Source organism: Cherax quadricarinatus, chromosome 1 (genome assembly GCF_038502225.1).
Source record: "Cherax quadricarinatus isolate ZL_2023a chromosome 1, ASM3850222v1, whole genome shotgun sequence".
Taxonomy (NCBI): domain Eukaryota; kingdom Metazoa; phylum Arthropoda; class Malacostraca; order Decapoda; family Parastacidae; genus Cherax; species Cherax quadricarinatus.
In genome coordinates this window covers 37,831,164-37,848,044 of record NC_091292.1, presented here as the reverse complement: position 1 = coordinate 37,848,044, position 16,881 = coordinate 37,831,164, and the positions used below count along the sequence as shown (strand labels likewise).

Sequence of the window (16,881 nt, the reverse complement as noted above, 5' to 3'; positions counted from 1 at the left end):
ATCTCCTTTTTATTTATTTTTTCTAACCCTTTGGAGCACTAGTGGGGATGTGTCAATCAATACCATGACACTTAAAGAGTTAAACTAATTCATGATCAGTACACTTCCTCATAATGTTGATGTACATGCCTGCAGTGTGTACCAGTCTCCATCTCCAGACTCACAGAGATCAAGATTGGTTCCTATACAGTAATTTATAAAATAAAGTTTGACAAGCCTCCTCAAAGCACCTCCTTCAGCATGACCAATGCAGCAGGGTGTGTGGCGGGCTAACTACAAAATTTTCAAGGATAGCTCCTGATCAAAAAGGCTGACCAGGTCACGAATGAACAGGGCTCAGTGTGAATGCTTAGGGAAGATTCCAGAGCAGTGAGAGGGCATCCCAGTGCATTGTTTCAGCATAAATAGTGGAAGTGTTGTGCAGTATGTGAAGGTTGAGTGTGGTGTTGAGAATGGAGTGTGTCCAGGTCAGTACCAGTCAGTGCCTCCTCCCCCATGCTGCTGGGGGGGGTGGGGAAGGGACAGGGTGTGTGGGTGAAGGGAACACTGGTTTTGGGAAGTCACATGCCCATATCTTTCATGATGTGTTTGTTGTAGGCAGGACAGTGTGAACAACAGTGCACAATCAGTGTGTAGGGAAGTGGCCTTCACCCCCCTCCCCAGGGCAAGGCCCAGTGTGTAGTAAACAGTGACCCTCTCATAACCCTTCACCCCTGTGCCTCAACCATTCAACTCCCCTGCCTCACCCACCCAACTCCCAGTGCCACCCCAACTGTGGAGGACACTTTTCTCCTCCCAGCTCACGATGTCAGCGATGGCACAGGGTGTGCCAGGCTCACAGAAACTTCTACTGCAGAGACAGCACAGTGGAGTTCGACAACGAGGCAGCTTTCAGGTGTGCCACAGGCAGTGTGCACTCAATTACTCAAGCTTCAACATTCGTGTACACTGTGAATGTCTGGGAACCCGGAGGGCTCCAAGTAGGAACAACCAACAGCCCTTCTGAGAAGACAGAGGTGACAGCTGCTGCACCTTCACCTTTAGAGGGCCTGGGATATGCAATCAAATTGGCATCCACCAGGACGTTGACACTTCCCCAGAGTAGCTCTCACTTGGGCTGCCTGCAGAGTCACTGACCTCTTGGACCTCTTTGGGAGGGTCAATGCTCCTGCAAGCAACAGATCCTGGTTAAACCTGCTGCTGTTTGTAATGGCAGTCTGGCTGTCCTGCCGAAGAGGGACAGGCACCGAGCAACATCTGTTGTTGGGGCAATGCATGAATTCCCTAGAATGTTTGTTATTGCTCATTACTCTGTGATTTGTTAATGATTGTACCCATGTATGGACATGTTTAGGATTCATTACCTTTGTAACTTGTCATGATTGTGACCAGATCTAGTTCATTACCTTTGTAACTTGTTCAGCTATCAAAACTTTGGAGTTCAGTCCCAGGTCCAATTATGTACCTCTGTAATCTTTTGACTACCTCCCACAGGATGGGTATGGGGTACATAATAAACATATTAAACTAAAAACTGCACTAACTCCTCAAAGATGACATAACCAATTATACACTTATTAAAACTGAAAGGAAAAAAATGCATCCAGCATCAGCACATACTAACTCATTTAACGGTTCATATATTAACTAGAAACAGTAGACGGTCAATTAAGACAGTAGTTAGGTTCCTGAAAATGCGGTGTTAGATGAATTCATGTTAAAGGAACTGAAAAACTTATGGGAAAAATAAGGTAATGTTCCTAAGACCCCTCCCTAAAAAAACAAACAACTGTTTAGGTCTCCAAATCTTACAAAAATAAAAATAATAAGGCAATTGTTGTTCATTATTGTTACAATGTATGTATTTTCTGTTGCTTAAGGCTTAAAATGCAACAGAAATAATATTTCTTACCTTAAAATGTGGTTGCTGGTTTTTGTCTATGATTGTGAAAGAGGGAGTGGAGAGGCATGCTGAGTCAATAAGTCAGTCTAGTCAAATGAATCAGTAGGTCAGTCAGTCAAGTCAGTAGTCATTCAGTTCAGGAGGTCACTCATTCAAGTCAGTCAAGTCATTCAGTAAATCAGTTAAGTTGGTCAGTCAAGTCAGTAAGCCATCAGTCAGTAAATCAGTCAAGTCAATCAAGTAGTAAGCAGTCAATATATCAATCAAGTCATTCAGTAAATCAATAGGACAATCAGTAAAGTCATTCAGTAAAGCAGTCAAGTTGGTCAGTCAAGTCAGTAAGCCAGTCAAGTCAGTAAATCAGTCAAATCATTCAATAAATCAGTCAAGCCATTCAGTAAATCAGTCAAATCATTCAGTAAACCAGTCAAGCCATTCAGTAAATCAGTCAAATCATTCAGTAAATCAGTCAAGCTATTCAGTAAATCAGTTAAGTCAGTAAGGCAGTCAGTAAATCAGTTAAATCATTTAGTAAATCAGGTCAGTCATTCAGAAAATCAGTAAATCAGGCCCCGTGGCCTGACTGACAAAGCTCTCGCTTCACATGCAGAGGGCCCGGGTTCGATTCCCAGCATGGTGGAAACATTTCCTTACACCTGTTGTTCTGTTCACTTAGCAGCAAATAGGTACCTGGGTGTTAATTGACTGGTAGGGGTCGCATCTTGGGAGAAAAGATTGAGGACCCCAATGGAAGTAAGACAGACAGTCCTCGATGACACACTGCCTTTCTTGGGTTTTCCTAGATGGCTAACCCTCCTGGGTTAAAAATCTGAACAAAATCTTATCTTAAGACATTTATCCAGCTTGCGGCACTGAAGTTTTTTCCCTACCCAAAAGCAGAACCATTTAAACTGAATTTTACGAAGTGTAAAATGAAAATATGCCGCAATTTGACAACAGTTTAATGGAGAAAACATTTTAACCCTTTCAGGGTCCGTCCAGTAGATCTACGGCTTTTATGTTCAGGGTCCAAACCGTAGATCTACGCCATGAGCTCAGTTCACTCTGATAAGCTGTGAGAAGTAAATTTGGGCCTAGATATGAGAGAATACATCTATGTGGCATGTATGCACCACATAAAACAAATCCTGCAACACACATTGCAAAATAAGAGAAAAAAAATTTAGACCATAATTTTTGATTAAAACAGCAACTTTGCAGTGTTTTTCTGTATGTTTTTTATGGTTGTATTTGCGATTTCTTGGTCTCATTTGATAGAATGGAAGACATATTACAGAAGTAGAGATGATTTTAATTGGTTCTAGTATTGGAAATGGCTTGAAATTGAGCTCAAAGTAGTGAAAATGTTAAATTTTTGTCGATGTTCAAGAGTAAACAAATGATCTCGCACGTCTAATACACGCTAGCTGGTGGGTCTAATATATGTTCACAAATGTGGTGATATTATTTATACAATTATTATAATATTGCATAAGAGTAAATCTTCTATTTTTTGGTTTGAATAAAAATTCATTATGTGAATAAAAATCAAAATGGAATTCATTTGTAAAGCCTGAAAACGTAACTAATGAACAGAGGAAATGATAGTTTAGTTCCAGGAATGCCTGCATTGTTTATTCTGAACCCTATTTTGAAATTGGATTATGAAATTTGCACTAAATTGGCCAAATTACCAATTTCTGATCACATTATTTTGTAGTTGAAACAGTTGATTTAGCGATTTCTTGTGCTCAATTGATAGAATAGAAGTAATACTACTGAAATAACTAAGAATTTGGTCGACTGGAATAATGTAATTGGCCTAAAATGGGAGTCAAAGTTGGCAAAATCGCCAATGCATAAATATCGCTGACACATCAAAATTCGCAAGAGCATAATTTCATCAGTTTTCCACCAAATTTCGTACTTTTTTTTTTATTACCTTTAGAAAAAGATTCTCTACCATTTCATAAGAAAAAATAAAAAAATTGTTTTTTTTTTTTTTAAATTATTGGACACTGGTGAGCCCTTTGAAATTTGGCCTCTGAACCCTGAAAGGGTTAAAGGAAACCGTTTTCCACTGTATCTTTATATTAGTAACAATTATAGAAATATTGTTAGGAAAACTATAAATTTTCAAATGGGTATTATCAAAAAGCGATAGGATTGATCACAAAAAAAAGGGCTAGGGCAGAACATTAAGATTTCTCTTAGATGTGAGGCCAGCATTTTATGCTGGAACATGATAAATTGTTAAGATAATTAAACAGCAATTATTACAACTGAATATTATTTTTTCTAAGATATTAAAGGAGTTTACTACTTACCAATGGCTGGGGCCAAGTCTTGCATAATACTATTGTACTGTGCTGCTCCTGTAGTTGTCATGCCCACTACTGAAGCTTGACGCATGGTAAACAAATACTCTTGGTTCCGGGTCTCTTGCAGAGCTTGTGAATGCTTTTGGTAATTTGATTCCAATGTTTTAACTTTGTTTGTTGCTATGTCTATGAACTTCCCTAACCAGTAATTATATAGCTGCCACCTTTCTGAAAAACTAAGTTCCCATAAATTAAGTTGTTGATTATTTTCCAGATGATTTAATTTAAAATGGTTTCCAGTTATACTAAGACCAATATTTAATGCTTCCAACTGGCCAGATATATCTGTATGATTGTAGCAAGGTTCTGTATCTGTTATATCCATAATATTGTCTAACTTCTTAGCAAGACCATCAACTGTTATCTCATAATTTAAGTAAGGAACCTCACACTTTGCATCATCATCATCATCACCATAATCAGTATCTTTTTCCAACAATCTATCTTGCTCTTCAAGACCAAGCAACTCATGTGCATCTTCCCACTCATAATCACTTAATTCACCTTCCTCTTTTTCTTTAATTTTTTTCTGTGTTAAAGAAATGGGTTTATATTGAGGCTTTGACAGGGTATACTGTTGTTCATAGTCAAAATTTACTGGATCAGTATCAAGGAGTAACCATGCAGTTAACTTATTGTCATCATAAACTACTTCCAGCTGTTCTACCAAATGTGGTGGTATAACCCCTTCTTCCTTAAGTATGTCAAAACATATTATCCCTCTAATTTCTTTACAACACAGTATTGTGTTTCTCATCCTCTTGATTTTGTATTCAGACTGTTTCATCAGATTTCGTAACTCACAGCTCCTCTCGTGTATAGCTTGTGGGATCCCACGGCATTCATGAAGAGTACGAACAAGAGAACTTATTTGAAACTTATGTATAATGTCACTCTTGGATCTAGAACCAATTCTAACAATGTTACTTGTGTAAGATGTCATTCCCTCCAAAAACTGATCCAATGCATGGTTGGTGAAACATACAACCAGTACAGGTGTTGGATGATCTTTACTTTTCCAAACATGACTGTTGTGCAACAAGATCTGTGTGATCTTGAGACCTATGAAAGTCTTACCGGTACCAGGAGGACCTTGGATAATTGCTAACTGCTTCGTCAAGCCACTACGAAGAGCTCTAACCTGTGAACTGTCAAGGCCTAAATCATTCTCAGACGGCCATGTTGTGAGAGCCCCTCTAACATTCACCTCCTTAAGATTAATACACTGATCATCTTCAGGTTCCTCAGTATCCATTTCAAAGTCAAACAGTGTATTATATGCCTCAGATTTTTTCATCATCTTCATTTTTGCAATGACTCTTAAATCATATTTTTCTCCTTCATTTAAATATCTTGGAGATTTAATGTTTGGTTCAACATAAACAATATAAGGGGCCAAGGGAAAAGCAGTTCCAGATATATTTTTCAAAGCCATTAAGACATGTTTATAAGGCATAAAATAGGTCTTTGACTCAACCATTAAGAATTTACTGGACATGTCAAGCATCTCAATATCAGACTCAAACTGAACCACAATAATCCCCTTTTTTAATAATTCCTGATCTCTTTCAGCAACCGAGGCAAGAAGCAAGGTTCTGAAGTCATCACTGCTGAAGCACAAAAGATTACCATACAACAAACGCTTTGAATTCTCTAATTTAATTTTTTTTGACATATTCATCTGGACATAGTGAATTACTACATGATTTTTTAACTCAGAGCCTACAATAGTAACACCATGGTAAATTCTTACATCCTTAATTTTATTACCTCTACCACTCTTGAAATCATGAATTCCTTTCCTCAAAGGTCTTACAAAATCTTCACGTAAAAGTCTAAACTGTACATCCAAGTAGTGATCAGGATCATTATATTTTCCTTTTACTATGTTCTTGCGAAGAAATGGATGTTCAACTGCTGATAAATCTCTTGGTGTGGGAAGTACTGGATATTCCCTAAAATCATCAGGTGGTTCCATATAGTCCATTTCATACTTTTGCCTTTTCTTTTCTTCACTGTCCAGCTTTTTTTCTTGTTCCCACTGTTTAGAAGCTTCTGTCAGCATTTCTTGTAATTCTTCATATTGCTTAAAAAGTGTTTCACTGATCAATTTTTTTTCCTTCAATGGTGCCAAAGCTGCCGTGCAAGCATCTAATAAACTAGGCAGCCTGTCAATGGCATTAGTTGTCATTGTACTTGCATATGCTTCCAAAAACACACACAGTTTAGTGAACAAGTCTTCTGCATTGTTTAAATATGATCTCTTGATTTTAAATATGAAAGTGCATATTTTGTCTATGAACTTTCTTTCACAGGTTCTGCTGAAGAGGTCACATAAATTTTCCCTATTTGACTGAGTAGAGGTTGCATGTGAGAGAACTTTTATCAAAAGCATGAACTTACCGTCTTTTATATTATCCTCTTCAAGAAGCAGATGAAAGCCTGACCCTTTCCTTAACAATTCTATGACCACTACATCAGATGGTAATTTTAACAGCTTTTCCAGTTCCCTGAAACCCATAGAATGCTTTCTCTTTGTTTTGTGATTCCTGATTGATTCCAATGATCTCTCCTCAGACATAGAGTCACTCAAGAAACTGTTTCCAAAATCATTACCTCTGCCTGCACCTCCTCCTCCTCCTCTCCCATTTCCACTGCTGTATCCCCTGTGACTCTTAAAATATTTCCTTTGACCTCTTTGAAAATTACTATAATTGTGTTTATATCTGATATGATAATCTTCATAGTGTCTGGGGCTGGAAGCACATCCTGCTAGCTCCTCTATGCCAACTTCTGAAAGTAAATAAATTATTATATTTTATTTAAGAAAATAAGGATAAGCAAAACTAATATATATAATTTTACCAATAATCAAGTTCTTAAGATTATTTTTATTGTTAATGTCATGGAGAGGATAGCACTAAACCCAAAGGGTTATACAGTGCCTTTGGAATGCGAATCAATTAAGCCTTTCTGAAAAAAAAGAGTATCAGGAGAGAAATAATACAATGTTTAACCCTTTCAGGGTTTCGGCCGTACTAGTATGGCTTACGCACCAGGGTTTTTGATGTACTAGTATGCCTAAATTCTAGCGCATAAAAAATCCTGCAGCACAGAGTGCGTAATGAGAAAAAAAAACTTTCACCGTGTTTTTGGATCAAAACAGCGGCTTTGCATTGTATTTTCGTATGGTATTTATTGTTGTATTCTAGTTTTCCTGGTCTCATTTTATAGAATGGAGGACATATTACAGAAATTGAGATGATTTTGACTGGTTTTACAAAGAAAACTACCTTGAAATTGCGCACAAAGTAGCAGAAATGTTCGATTTTTACCAAAGTTCAAAAGTAAACAAATCATGCTATGCTTCCAATACACATCAACTGGTGAGGCTAATATTCTTTCACAAGTGCACTAATAATATTTATACCATTTCTACACCAATGCAGTAGTCTGCATAACAGTAAATCTTCTATTTTTTTGTGAGAATAAAAATTCAAAGTGGAAAGCAAAAGAATGTAAGAGGGGCATGGGGATGTGACTAATGAACAGAGGAAATGTCATTTTAGTGCCAGGAATGTCTTTCTTGTTTATTCTAGACCCTATTTGGAAATTGGCATATTTTGAAACTTGTGTGAAATTGGAAAAATTGCTAAATTCTGACTACTGTATTGGATAGTTGAAATCGGTAAATTGGTGGTTTCTTGTACTCATTCGATAGAAAAAATGGAGTTCTAGCGAAATAGTTATGATTTTTGTTGACAAGTACACTGGAATTGGCCGAAAATAGGGCACAAAGTGGGCAAAATCGCCAATGCGTAAACATCGTCGAGACCGCTAACTTCGTGACAGCATAATTCCATAAGTTTTCTATCAAATTTCATACTTTTAGTGTCATTATGATCGGGAAAAGATTCTCTATCTTTTCATAAGAATTTTTTTTTTTTTTTTTTTTTTAAATCTGGCCGACCCTGAGAACAACTCTCAGAGGGCCTGTCGGCCCTGAAAGGGTTAATTGCAGGTAAGGCTGACACCTAATCATTCTGGATTATGTACGGAAGGACAAATTAAAGCCTTAAGACTTTTGTGATAGATTTTTTTAGAATATGAAAAATACATATATTAGTCTAGTGAGCTATTAGGGCCTTCATTATTTTTATTTATATTATTTTTACACTCAAAACTAAACACTAAACCCACAAAGGTCATACAGTGCTGCAGGGGCAGATGTGCATAAGATTAAGATAAAATATGTGAAGATAAAAGACCAGTGAGGGTTAGGAGTACGGTAGGGCCCCGCTTTATGGTGTTCTGTTAATACGGTCATGACCAAAACTCTCTATACGGCTCCCCCACCTGACTTTCTAATACGGTCACTGTGCCCCACCTGGTTTGTTCACATTCTCCGTGAGCTCCGTAAGCACTATGTCTCTCAATTATGTCTGGAAACTCCAAAATTTCAGGCGTTTTTAAAAGTTATTTAATGTTTTATGTATACTGGCAGTCTTCAAGCTGGCACTGGACAAGCACCTAAAGTCAGTTCCTGATCAGCTGGGCTGTGGCTCGTACGTTGGTTTGCGTGCAGCCAGCAGCAACAGCCTGGTTGATCAGGCTCTGATCCACCAGGAGGCCTGGTCACAGACCGGGCCGCGGGGGCGTTGACCCCCGGAACTCTCTCCAGGTAAACTCCAGGTACTCTGATAATTATACATATGTATACCTGTACCTAAATAAACTTACACACTGTGCTGGCATGCAGGTACACATTAAAATCAGTAAGAGTGTCTTATGTCTTGAGACACCATATTAGTAATGATAATAATATTAGAGTCTCATTAACCCTTTGACTGTTTTGGTCATATATATATACACCTTACGAGCCACCGTTTTTGATGTATGTATACTCTTAAATTCTAGCGGCTTCAAATCAAGCAGGAGAAAGCTGGTAGGCCCACATGTGAGAGAATGGGTCTGTGGTCAGTGTGCACCATATAAAAAAATCCTGCACCACGCGGTGCATAATGAGAAAAAAAAAACTCCGACTGTTTTTTTAATTAAAATGCCAAATTTGTGCTCTATTTTTGTATAGTATTTATGGTTGTATTCTAGTTTTCTTGGTCTCATTTGATAGAATGGAAAACATATTATAGAAATAGAGGTGATTTTGATTGGTTTTACTATAAAAAGAACCTTGAAATGGAGCTCAAAAGAGGGGAAATGTTTGATTTTTGTCGATGTTCAAAAGTAAACAAATGATGTCATTTTCCAATAAATGTCCAAGTAACCATTCTAATATGAAGTCATGAATGGGTTGACATTATTCATACAATTATTACAATATTGCAGTAATCTACATAACAGTAAATCTTCTATTTTTTGTCTGAATAAAAATTCAAAACAGAAAGCAAGAGTAATATCAGAGGGGCTGGAGACGTGACTGATGAGCAAAGAAAATGTTATTTTAGAGCCAGGAATGTCTGCATTGTTCATTCTGGATCCTATTTTGAAATTGTCATATTTTTTTAATTTTCGTGAAACTGGCCAAATTGCAAATTTCTGACCACATTATTGGGTAGTTGAAATCGGTAAATGGGCAGTTTCTTGTACTCAATCGATAGAAAAAAATGAAGTTCTAAAGAAATAGCTATGAGTTTGGCTGACTGGAACAATGGAATTACCTGGAGTTTACCTGGAGAGAGTTCCGGGGGTCAACGCCCCCGCGGCCCGGTCTGTGACCAGGCCTCCTGGTGGATCAGAGCCTGATCAACCACGCTGTTGCTGCTGGCTGCATGCAAACCAATGTACGAGCCACAGCCCGGCTGATCAGGAACTGACTTTAGGTGCTTGTCCAGTGCCAGCTTGAAGACTGCCAGGGGTCTGTTGGTAATCCCCCTTATGTGTGCTGGGAGGCAGTTGAACAGTCTCGGGCCCCTGACACTTATTGTATGGTCTCAACGTGCTAGTGACACCCCTGCTTTTCATTGGGGGGATGGTGCATCGTCTGCCAAGTCTTTTGCTTTCGTAGTGAGTGATTTTCGTGTGCAAGTTCGGTACTAGTCCCTCTAGGATTTTCCAGGTGTATATAATCATGTATCTCTCCCTCCTGCGTTCCAGGGAATACAGGTTTAGGAACCTCAAGCGCTCCCAGTAATTGAGGTGCTTTATCTCCGTTATGCGCGCCGTGAAAGTCCTCTGTACATTTTCTAGGTCGGCAATCTCACCTGCCTTGAAAGGTGCTGTTAGTGTGCAGCAATATTCCAGCCTAGATAGAACAAGTGACCTGAAGAGTGTCATCATGGGCTTGGCCTCCCTAGTTTTGAAAGTTCTCATTATCCATCCTGTCATTTTTCTAGCAGATGCGATTGATACAATGTTATGGTCCTTGAAGGTGAGATACTCCGACATGATCACTCCCAGGTCTTTGACGTTGGTGTTTCGCTCTATTTTGTGGCCAGAATTTGTTTTGTACTCTGATGAAGATTTAATTTCCTCATGTTTACCATATCTGAGTAATTGAAATTTCTCATCGTTGAACTTCATATTGTTTTCTGCAGCCCACTGAAAGATTTGGTTGATGTCCGCCTGGAGCCTTGTAATGTCTGCAATGGAAGACATTGTCATGCAGATTCAGGTGTCATCTGCAAAGGAAGACACGGTGCTGTGGCTGACATCCTTGTCTATGTCGCATATGAGGATGAAGAACAAGATGGGAGCGAGTACTGTGCCTTGTGGAACAGAGCTTTTCACCGTAGCTGCCTCAGACTTTACTCTGTTGATGACTACTCTCTGTGTTCTGTTAGTGAGGAAATTATAGATCTATCGACCGACTTTTCCTGTTATTCCTTTAGCTCGCATTTTGTGCGCTATTATGCCATGGTCACACTTGTCGAAGGCTTTTGCAAAGTCTGTATATATTACATCTGCATTCTTTTTGTCTTCTAGTGCATTTAGGACCTTGTCGTAGTGATCCAATAGTTGAGACAGACAGGAGCGACCTGTTCTAAACCCATGTTGCCCTGGGTTGTGTAACTGATGGGTTTCTAGATGGGTGGTGATCTTGCTTCTTAGGACCCTTTCAAAGATTTTTATGATATGGGATGTTAGTGCTATTGGTCTGTAGTTCTTTGCTGTTGCTTTACTGCCCCCTTTGTGGAGTGGGGCTATGTCTGTTGTTTTTAGTAACTGTGGGACGACCCCCGTGTCCATGCTCCCTCTCCATAGGATGGAAAAGGCTCGTGATAGGGGCTTCTTGCAGTTCTTGATGAACACAGAGTTCCATGAGTCTGGCCCTGGGGCAGAGTGCATGGGCATGTCATTTATCGCCTGTTCGAAGTCATTTGGCGTCAGGATAACATCGGATAGGCTTGTGTTAATCAAATTTTGTGGCTCTCTCATAAAAAATTCATTTTGATCTTCGACTCTGTCTGGTTAGCGGCTTGCTAAAAACTGAGTCATATTGGGACTTGAGTAGCTGTCATGCCCCTATGGTTAACCTTCCTTTAATATTACATTGCGGTTATTTACTTTAATAGCTAAATTGGAAATGAACGTCCTTGTATTATTAAGGCTAATTCTTCTTACATAAATCATAATTGTTAATATGGCCATGATAAGTTTAATTTCAGGTATAGTAACCTGCCTGCCGCCCGGTGTGCCGGTGTATGGTTAGCCGTGATGTTCGATGGTTATACCCCCCTTCCCCCCCCCTTATGTTCAACTACTCTACTGAGTGTTGGTGAGTCACGTCACGTGACCCACTTTACCTGTATGCTCAAGGTTGAGGGACGAGCAGTGAAGAAGTAGCAGCCAACGAGAACACTCCTGCTCGTCTCTGGTAACTGGCCAAGGTTTATTAGCCGGCCTGGACATATTCTGTTTTATTCTGACTGCTTCCAATTGGGAAACAAGACTTTATACATTAAAGTAATCTCCATTTATATATATGTTATATCTAGGATCTCCTCCTAATCGTCTGTTATGAGAGCCTTATATATATATTTTGGATAATATAGAACAAACATGCATTCTTAACTTATATACAAAAATTCGTATATTATCATGGTATTGAATTATGAATATACTTAATTAAAATTAGTCATTCCGGAGGATCACTATTATTACCCTAACCTCTCTGAGCAAAATTGTTATACTCTAAAAAGAAGGAAATAGTGGTTACAATACTTGGAGTGTAACAGTAGCTCACTCATTTCCTTGCTGTCATCTGTGTAGGACCCATCTTGTTTAAGTAGGGGCCCAATACTGGACATTGTTCTCGATTTTGATTTGGCATAGGAGAAGAAATACTTTGGGTTTCTTTCGATTTCATTTATGGCTTTTAGTTCTTCCCGCGATTCCTGACTCCTAAAGGATTCTTTTAGCGTAAGTTCGATGCTTGCTATTTCTCTGACCAGTGTCTCCCTACGCATTTCAGATATATTGACCTCTTTTACCCGCTCTGTTATTCTTTTCCATCGCCTGTAAAGGGAGCGCCTGTCTCTTTCTATTTTACATCTACTCCTCTTTTTTCTTAGAGGAATAAGCCTTGTGCATACATCGAGTGCCACCGAGTTAATCTGTTCTAGGCATAAGTTGGGGTCTGTGTTGCTTAGTATATCTTCCCAGCTTATATCGGTTAGGACTTGGTTTACTTGGTCCCACTTTATGTTTTTGTTATTGAAGTTGAATTTGGTGAATGCTCCCTGTGACTAGTCTCATTATGTCGGTCTGGGGCTCCACGCATACATGTCTGAACCTCAATTATGTTGTGATCTGAGTATATTGTTTCTGATATGGTGACATTTCTTATCAGATCATCATTGTTAGTGAAGATGAGGTCTAGTGTATTCTCCAGTCTAGTAGGCTCTATTATTTGCTGGTTTAAATTGAATTTTGTGCAGAGATTTAAAAGCTCGTGTGAGTGTGAGTTTTCATCAGAGCTGCCTCCTGGTGTTATTACTGCAACAATATTATTTGCTATATTCCTCCATTTTAGGTGCCTTAAGTTGAAATCCCCCAGGAGCAAGATGTTGGGTGCAGGAGCTGGAAGATTTTCCAGACAGTGGTCAATTTTTAACAGCTGTTCCTGGAATTGCTGGGATGTTGCATCCGGAGGCTTGTAGACTACCACAATGACTAGGTTTTGGTTCTCGACCTTTACTAAAACTTCCACTACATCATTTGAGGCATTAAGCAGTTCTGTGCAAACAAGTGACTCTGCAATGTACAGGCCAACCCCCCCCCCCTTTTGCCTGTTCACTCTGTCACATCTGTATAGGTTGTAACCTGGGATCTATATTTCGTTGTCCAAGTGATCCTTTATGTGGGTCTCAGTGAAAGCCGCGAACATTGCCTTTGCCTCTGCAAGCAGTCCACGGATGAAAGGTATTTTGTTGTTTGTTGCTGGCTTTAGACCCTGTATATTTGCAAAGAAGAATGTTATCGGACTGGTGGTATTGTTGGTACTGGGGGGGGGGATTTTTTTTCCGGCATTAGCCGAAAATAGGGCTCAAAGTGGGCGAAATCGTGGATTCGTAAATATCGCCGAGGTCACTAACTTCACAAGAGCATAATTTAATCAGTTTTCCATCAAATTTCATTCTTTTGATATCATTACAATTGGGAAAAGATTCTCTATCATTTCACGAGAAAACAATTTTTTTTTCTTTTTTGGAAATTTTGTGACACCAGGAGACACCTCAGGATTTGGAGTTGCGACAGTTGAGGGGATAATCCATCCATGATATTTTTTCAAAATTATATAACAAACATGATACATAACATATAAAGATGATAAATACACCCCACAGTAGAATAAATAAACATATAAATATGAGATGTGGTAGCCAGACAACTTTCACGAGTGACTGCAAGAATAACATTTTCTCTAGTCCAACATAAGAGAAAATGTGTCAGTGGGCTTAAGTGTAGAAAATTATTCCTTTCGTATGCCTTCACTCAGAGCGTTATTTCTTCTAAAAATAGTGTTACATGAGAATGGGAGTGTTCCTCTTTATTTATTCTACTGTATCAATGTAGAAATAACTTGTACACAATGTAACTTGTATGCAAACCAGACGTGTTCACCTGGCTTGTTTACATAACTCCGTGCCTGTCCTCTCTCATGTACTCATTCTCTCTCTCTCTCATTTATTTGTTTTATCTCCTTTACTCACCTCTGACCCTACATTACGACTACAAATATTTTAAGGTAAGTAATGAATGAACTGTATATGCGTTTTATCGCTCTGGGATGCTGAAATGTCACAGAATATTGTGTGTGGGGTGGCCTGGTATGGTAGCCTAGCTGGCTACCATACCACACTTGATTTCTTGCAACAAATACTGCTCATCTCACCCTAGATTAAGACTACATATATTTTAAGGTAAGTAATGAGTGTACTATATGTGTATTTTACTTCTTTATTGTTTTTTAATGCCTAGTTTTATTGCTAACTTAATATATGTTAGTGCTCCACTGTCCACAATCTTACCATACCTGTGTCTGGTTTCTGACACATGCTTGTGTCAGAAACCAGACACAGGTATGGTAAGATTGTGGACAGTGGAGTCAGAGTGCACATGCTGTGGATTCCATCTCACATTGGTCTTCAGATGCATGATAGAACTGATAAATTGGCTAAGCTGTATGCTTTCAAAGAGGGGGTAGATTACAATCTTGGATTGTCAGTTAGCAGTTTGAGAACAATAATACGAAAAGAACTTCAAATGAACTTTATTGACTTAAGACTTAGGGAGATTGACACAAGTCAGTCCATCTATCATCATTCCATCATGCAGGAGGAGCCACATGTCTATGGTGCATCCAACAAGATAAGCAGACTCTTGGATGTCACTACTGCCCGGCTCCGGCTGGGTTACAAGTATCTATGGCAGGTTAAATCACCACCACCAGATGTAGACCAAACAAAATGTAAACTTTGCCAGATGGACTATTGTCACACCTTGCATCATTATGTACTGGAGTGTGATCAAATTAATGAATTTAGAAACAACTCACTCAGAAATGTTCAAGAAATGGCAAAGTATTTTATCCACAGTGGTATATTACAGACCATTCTGGAGAAATACCCTGACTCTGCTAGCTGTAAACAATGCATTACCATGTGTGTGAATGTGTGTGTGTGTGTGTGTGTGTGTGTGTGTGTGTGTGTGTGTGTGTGTGTGTGTGTGTGTGTGTGTGTGTGTGTGTGTGTGTGTGTGTGTGGGTGTGTGTGAGGGTGTGGGTGTGTGAGTGTGGGTGTGTGTGTGAGTGTGGGTGTGTGTGTGTGTTTGGGTGTGTGTGTTTGTGTGGGTGTGCGTCCTTGTGTGTATGCATATATTTGTACACTCGTGTGCACATGTCCGTGCGTGCGCCCTCGTGTGTGTATGTGTGCGTGCACGCGCAAGTGTAGGTGTATGATCCACTTAATATTTGTATTTATAACTCATTACAATTGTGACCAGGTGTGGACGTATCAGTGGTTCATTACTTTGTAATTTGTTCATGACTGTAACCATTTGTGCATGGGGCTCAACAACAACTAACCATCTCAGACCACTAATTACCCAACAAAAGGCTGCAGTTAGAATGATAACAAATTCTCACTACAGGCAGCACACTCCACCAATATTCAAAACACTCAACCTACTCACCATACAAAACATCCATACTTATTATTGCACTTATTACATACATAGAACACTTAACTCTGATATTAACCCTCCCCTCAAACATCTCCTTGCCAACCTCAACAGAACACATGACCATAATACAAGGCACAGATCACTCTTTGATGTTCCTCGTGTCCATCTCACGCTATGTAAAAACTCAATGCACATAAAAGGCCCTAAAATCTGGAATTCATTACCTGTAAATATAAAAGAAACACTACCTGTTTATAAATTCAAGTCTCTTCTCAAAGTTCACTTACTCACTCAAAACCAAATAAATACTAAATAACTGAACCATATAAATTGTATAGCCTAAATGTTAATCACAATTATATCACACAAATGTTAAAGATAAGATAAGATAAGATAAGATTTCGTTCGGATTTTTAACCCCGGAGGGTTAGCCACCCAGGATAACCCAAGAAAGTCAGTGCGTCATCGAGGACTGTCTAACTTATTTCCATTGGGGTCCTTAATCTTGTCCCCCAGGATGCGACCCACACCAGTCGACTAACACCCAGGTACCTATTTGCTGCTAGGTGAACAGGACAATAGGTGTAAGGAAACGTGTCGAAATGTTTCCACCCGCCGGGAATCGAACCCGGGCCCTCCGTGTGTGAAGCGGGAGCTTTAGCCACCAGGCCACCGGGTCACCGGGTCACCTAACAGAATACTCCATTCTACTGAATGAACAGCAATGCATGCAACCATAGGACCTGTCTTTGTAATACTCATTTGTATTTTATAGTTATCTGTTTACAATAATGTCTTATCACTGATTTCATCATTGCTTAGTTAATCTTAAGTTAATTTTAAGCCAGCCCGTAATGCTATGCATATAAGTGGCTTTGGCATGCTGCTCTTACCTGTATATATAGGAGTGAGGCTGATTCATTACCTCTGTAACTTGCCATGATTGTGACCAGA

At 39.2% G+C, this 16,881-nt stretch overlaps 1 protein-coding gene across 5 annotated transcripts in view; it reads right to left on the bottom strand.

Annotated features, from left to right (window-relative positions):
- Positions 1 to 16,881, bottom strand: part of LOC128687835 (NFX1-type zinc finger-containing protein 1) — a 772,006-nt gene that overhangs the window by 625,505 nt on the left and 129,620 nt on the right. For all 5 annotated transcript variants that reach the window (XM_070079951.1, XM_070080150.1, XM_070079996.1 and 2 more), the window contains exon 2: positions 4,231 to 7,077. In XM_070079951.1, the coding sequence (XP_069936052.1) occupies positions 4,231 to 7,077 (2,847 nt within the window). The remainder of the gene's footprint in view (positions 1 to 4,230; positions 7,078 to 16,881) is intronic.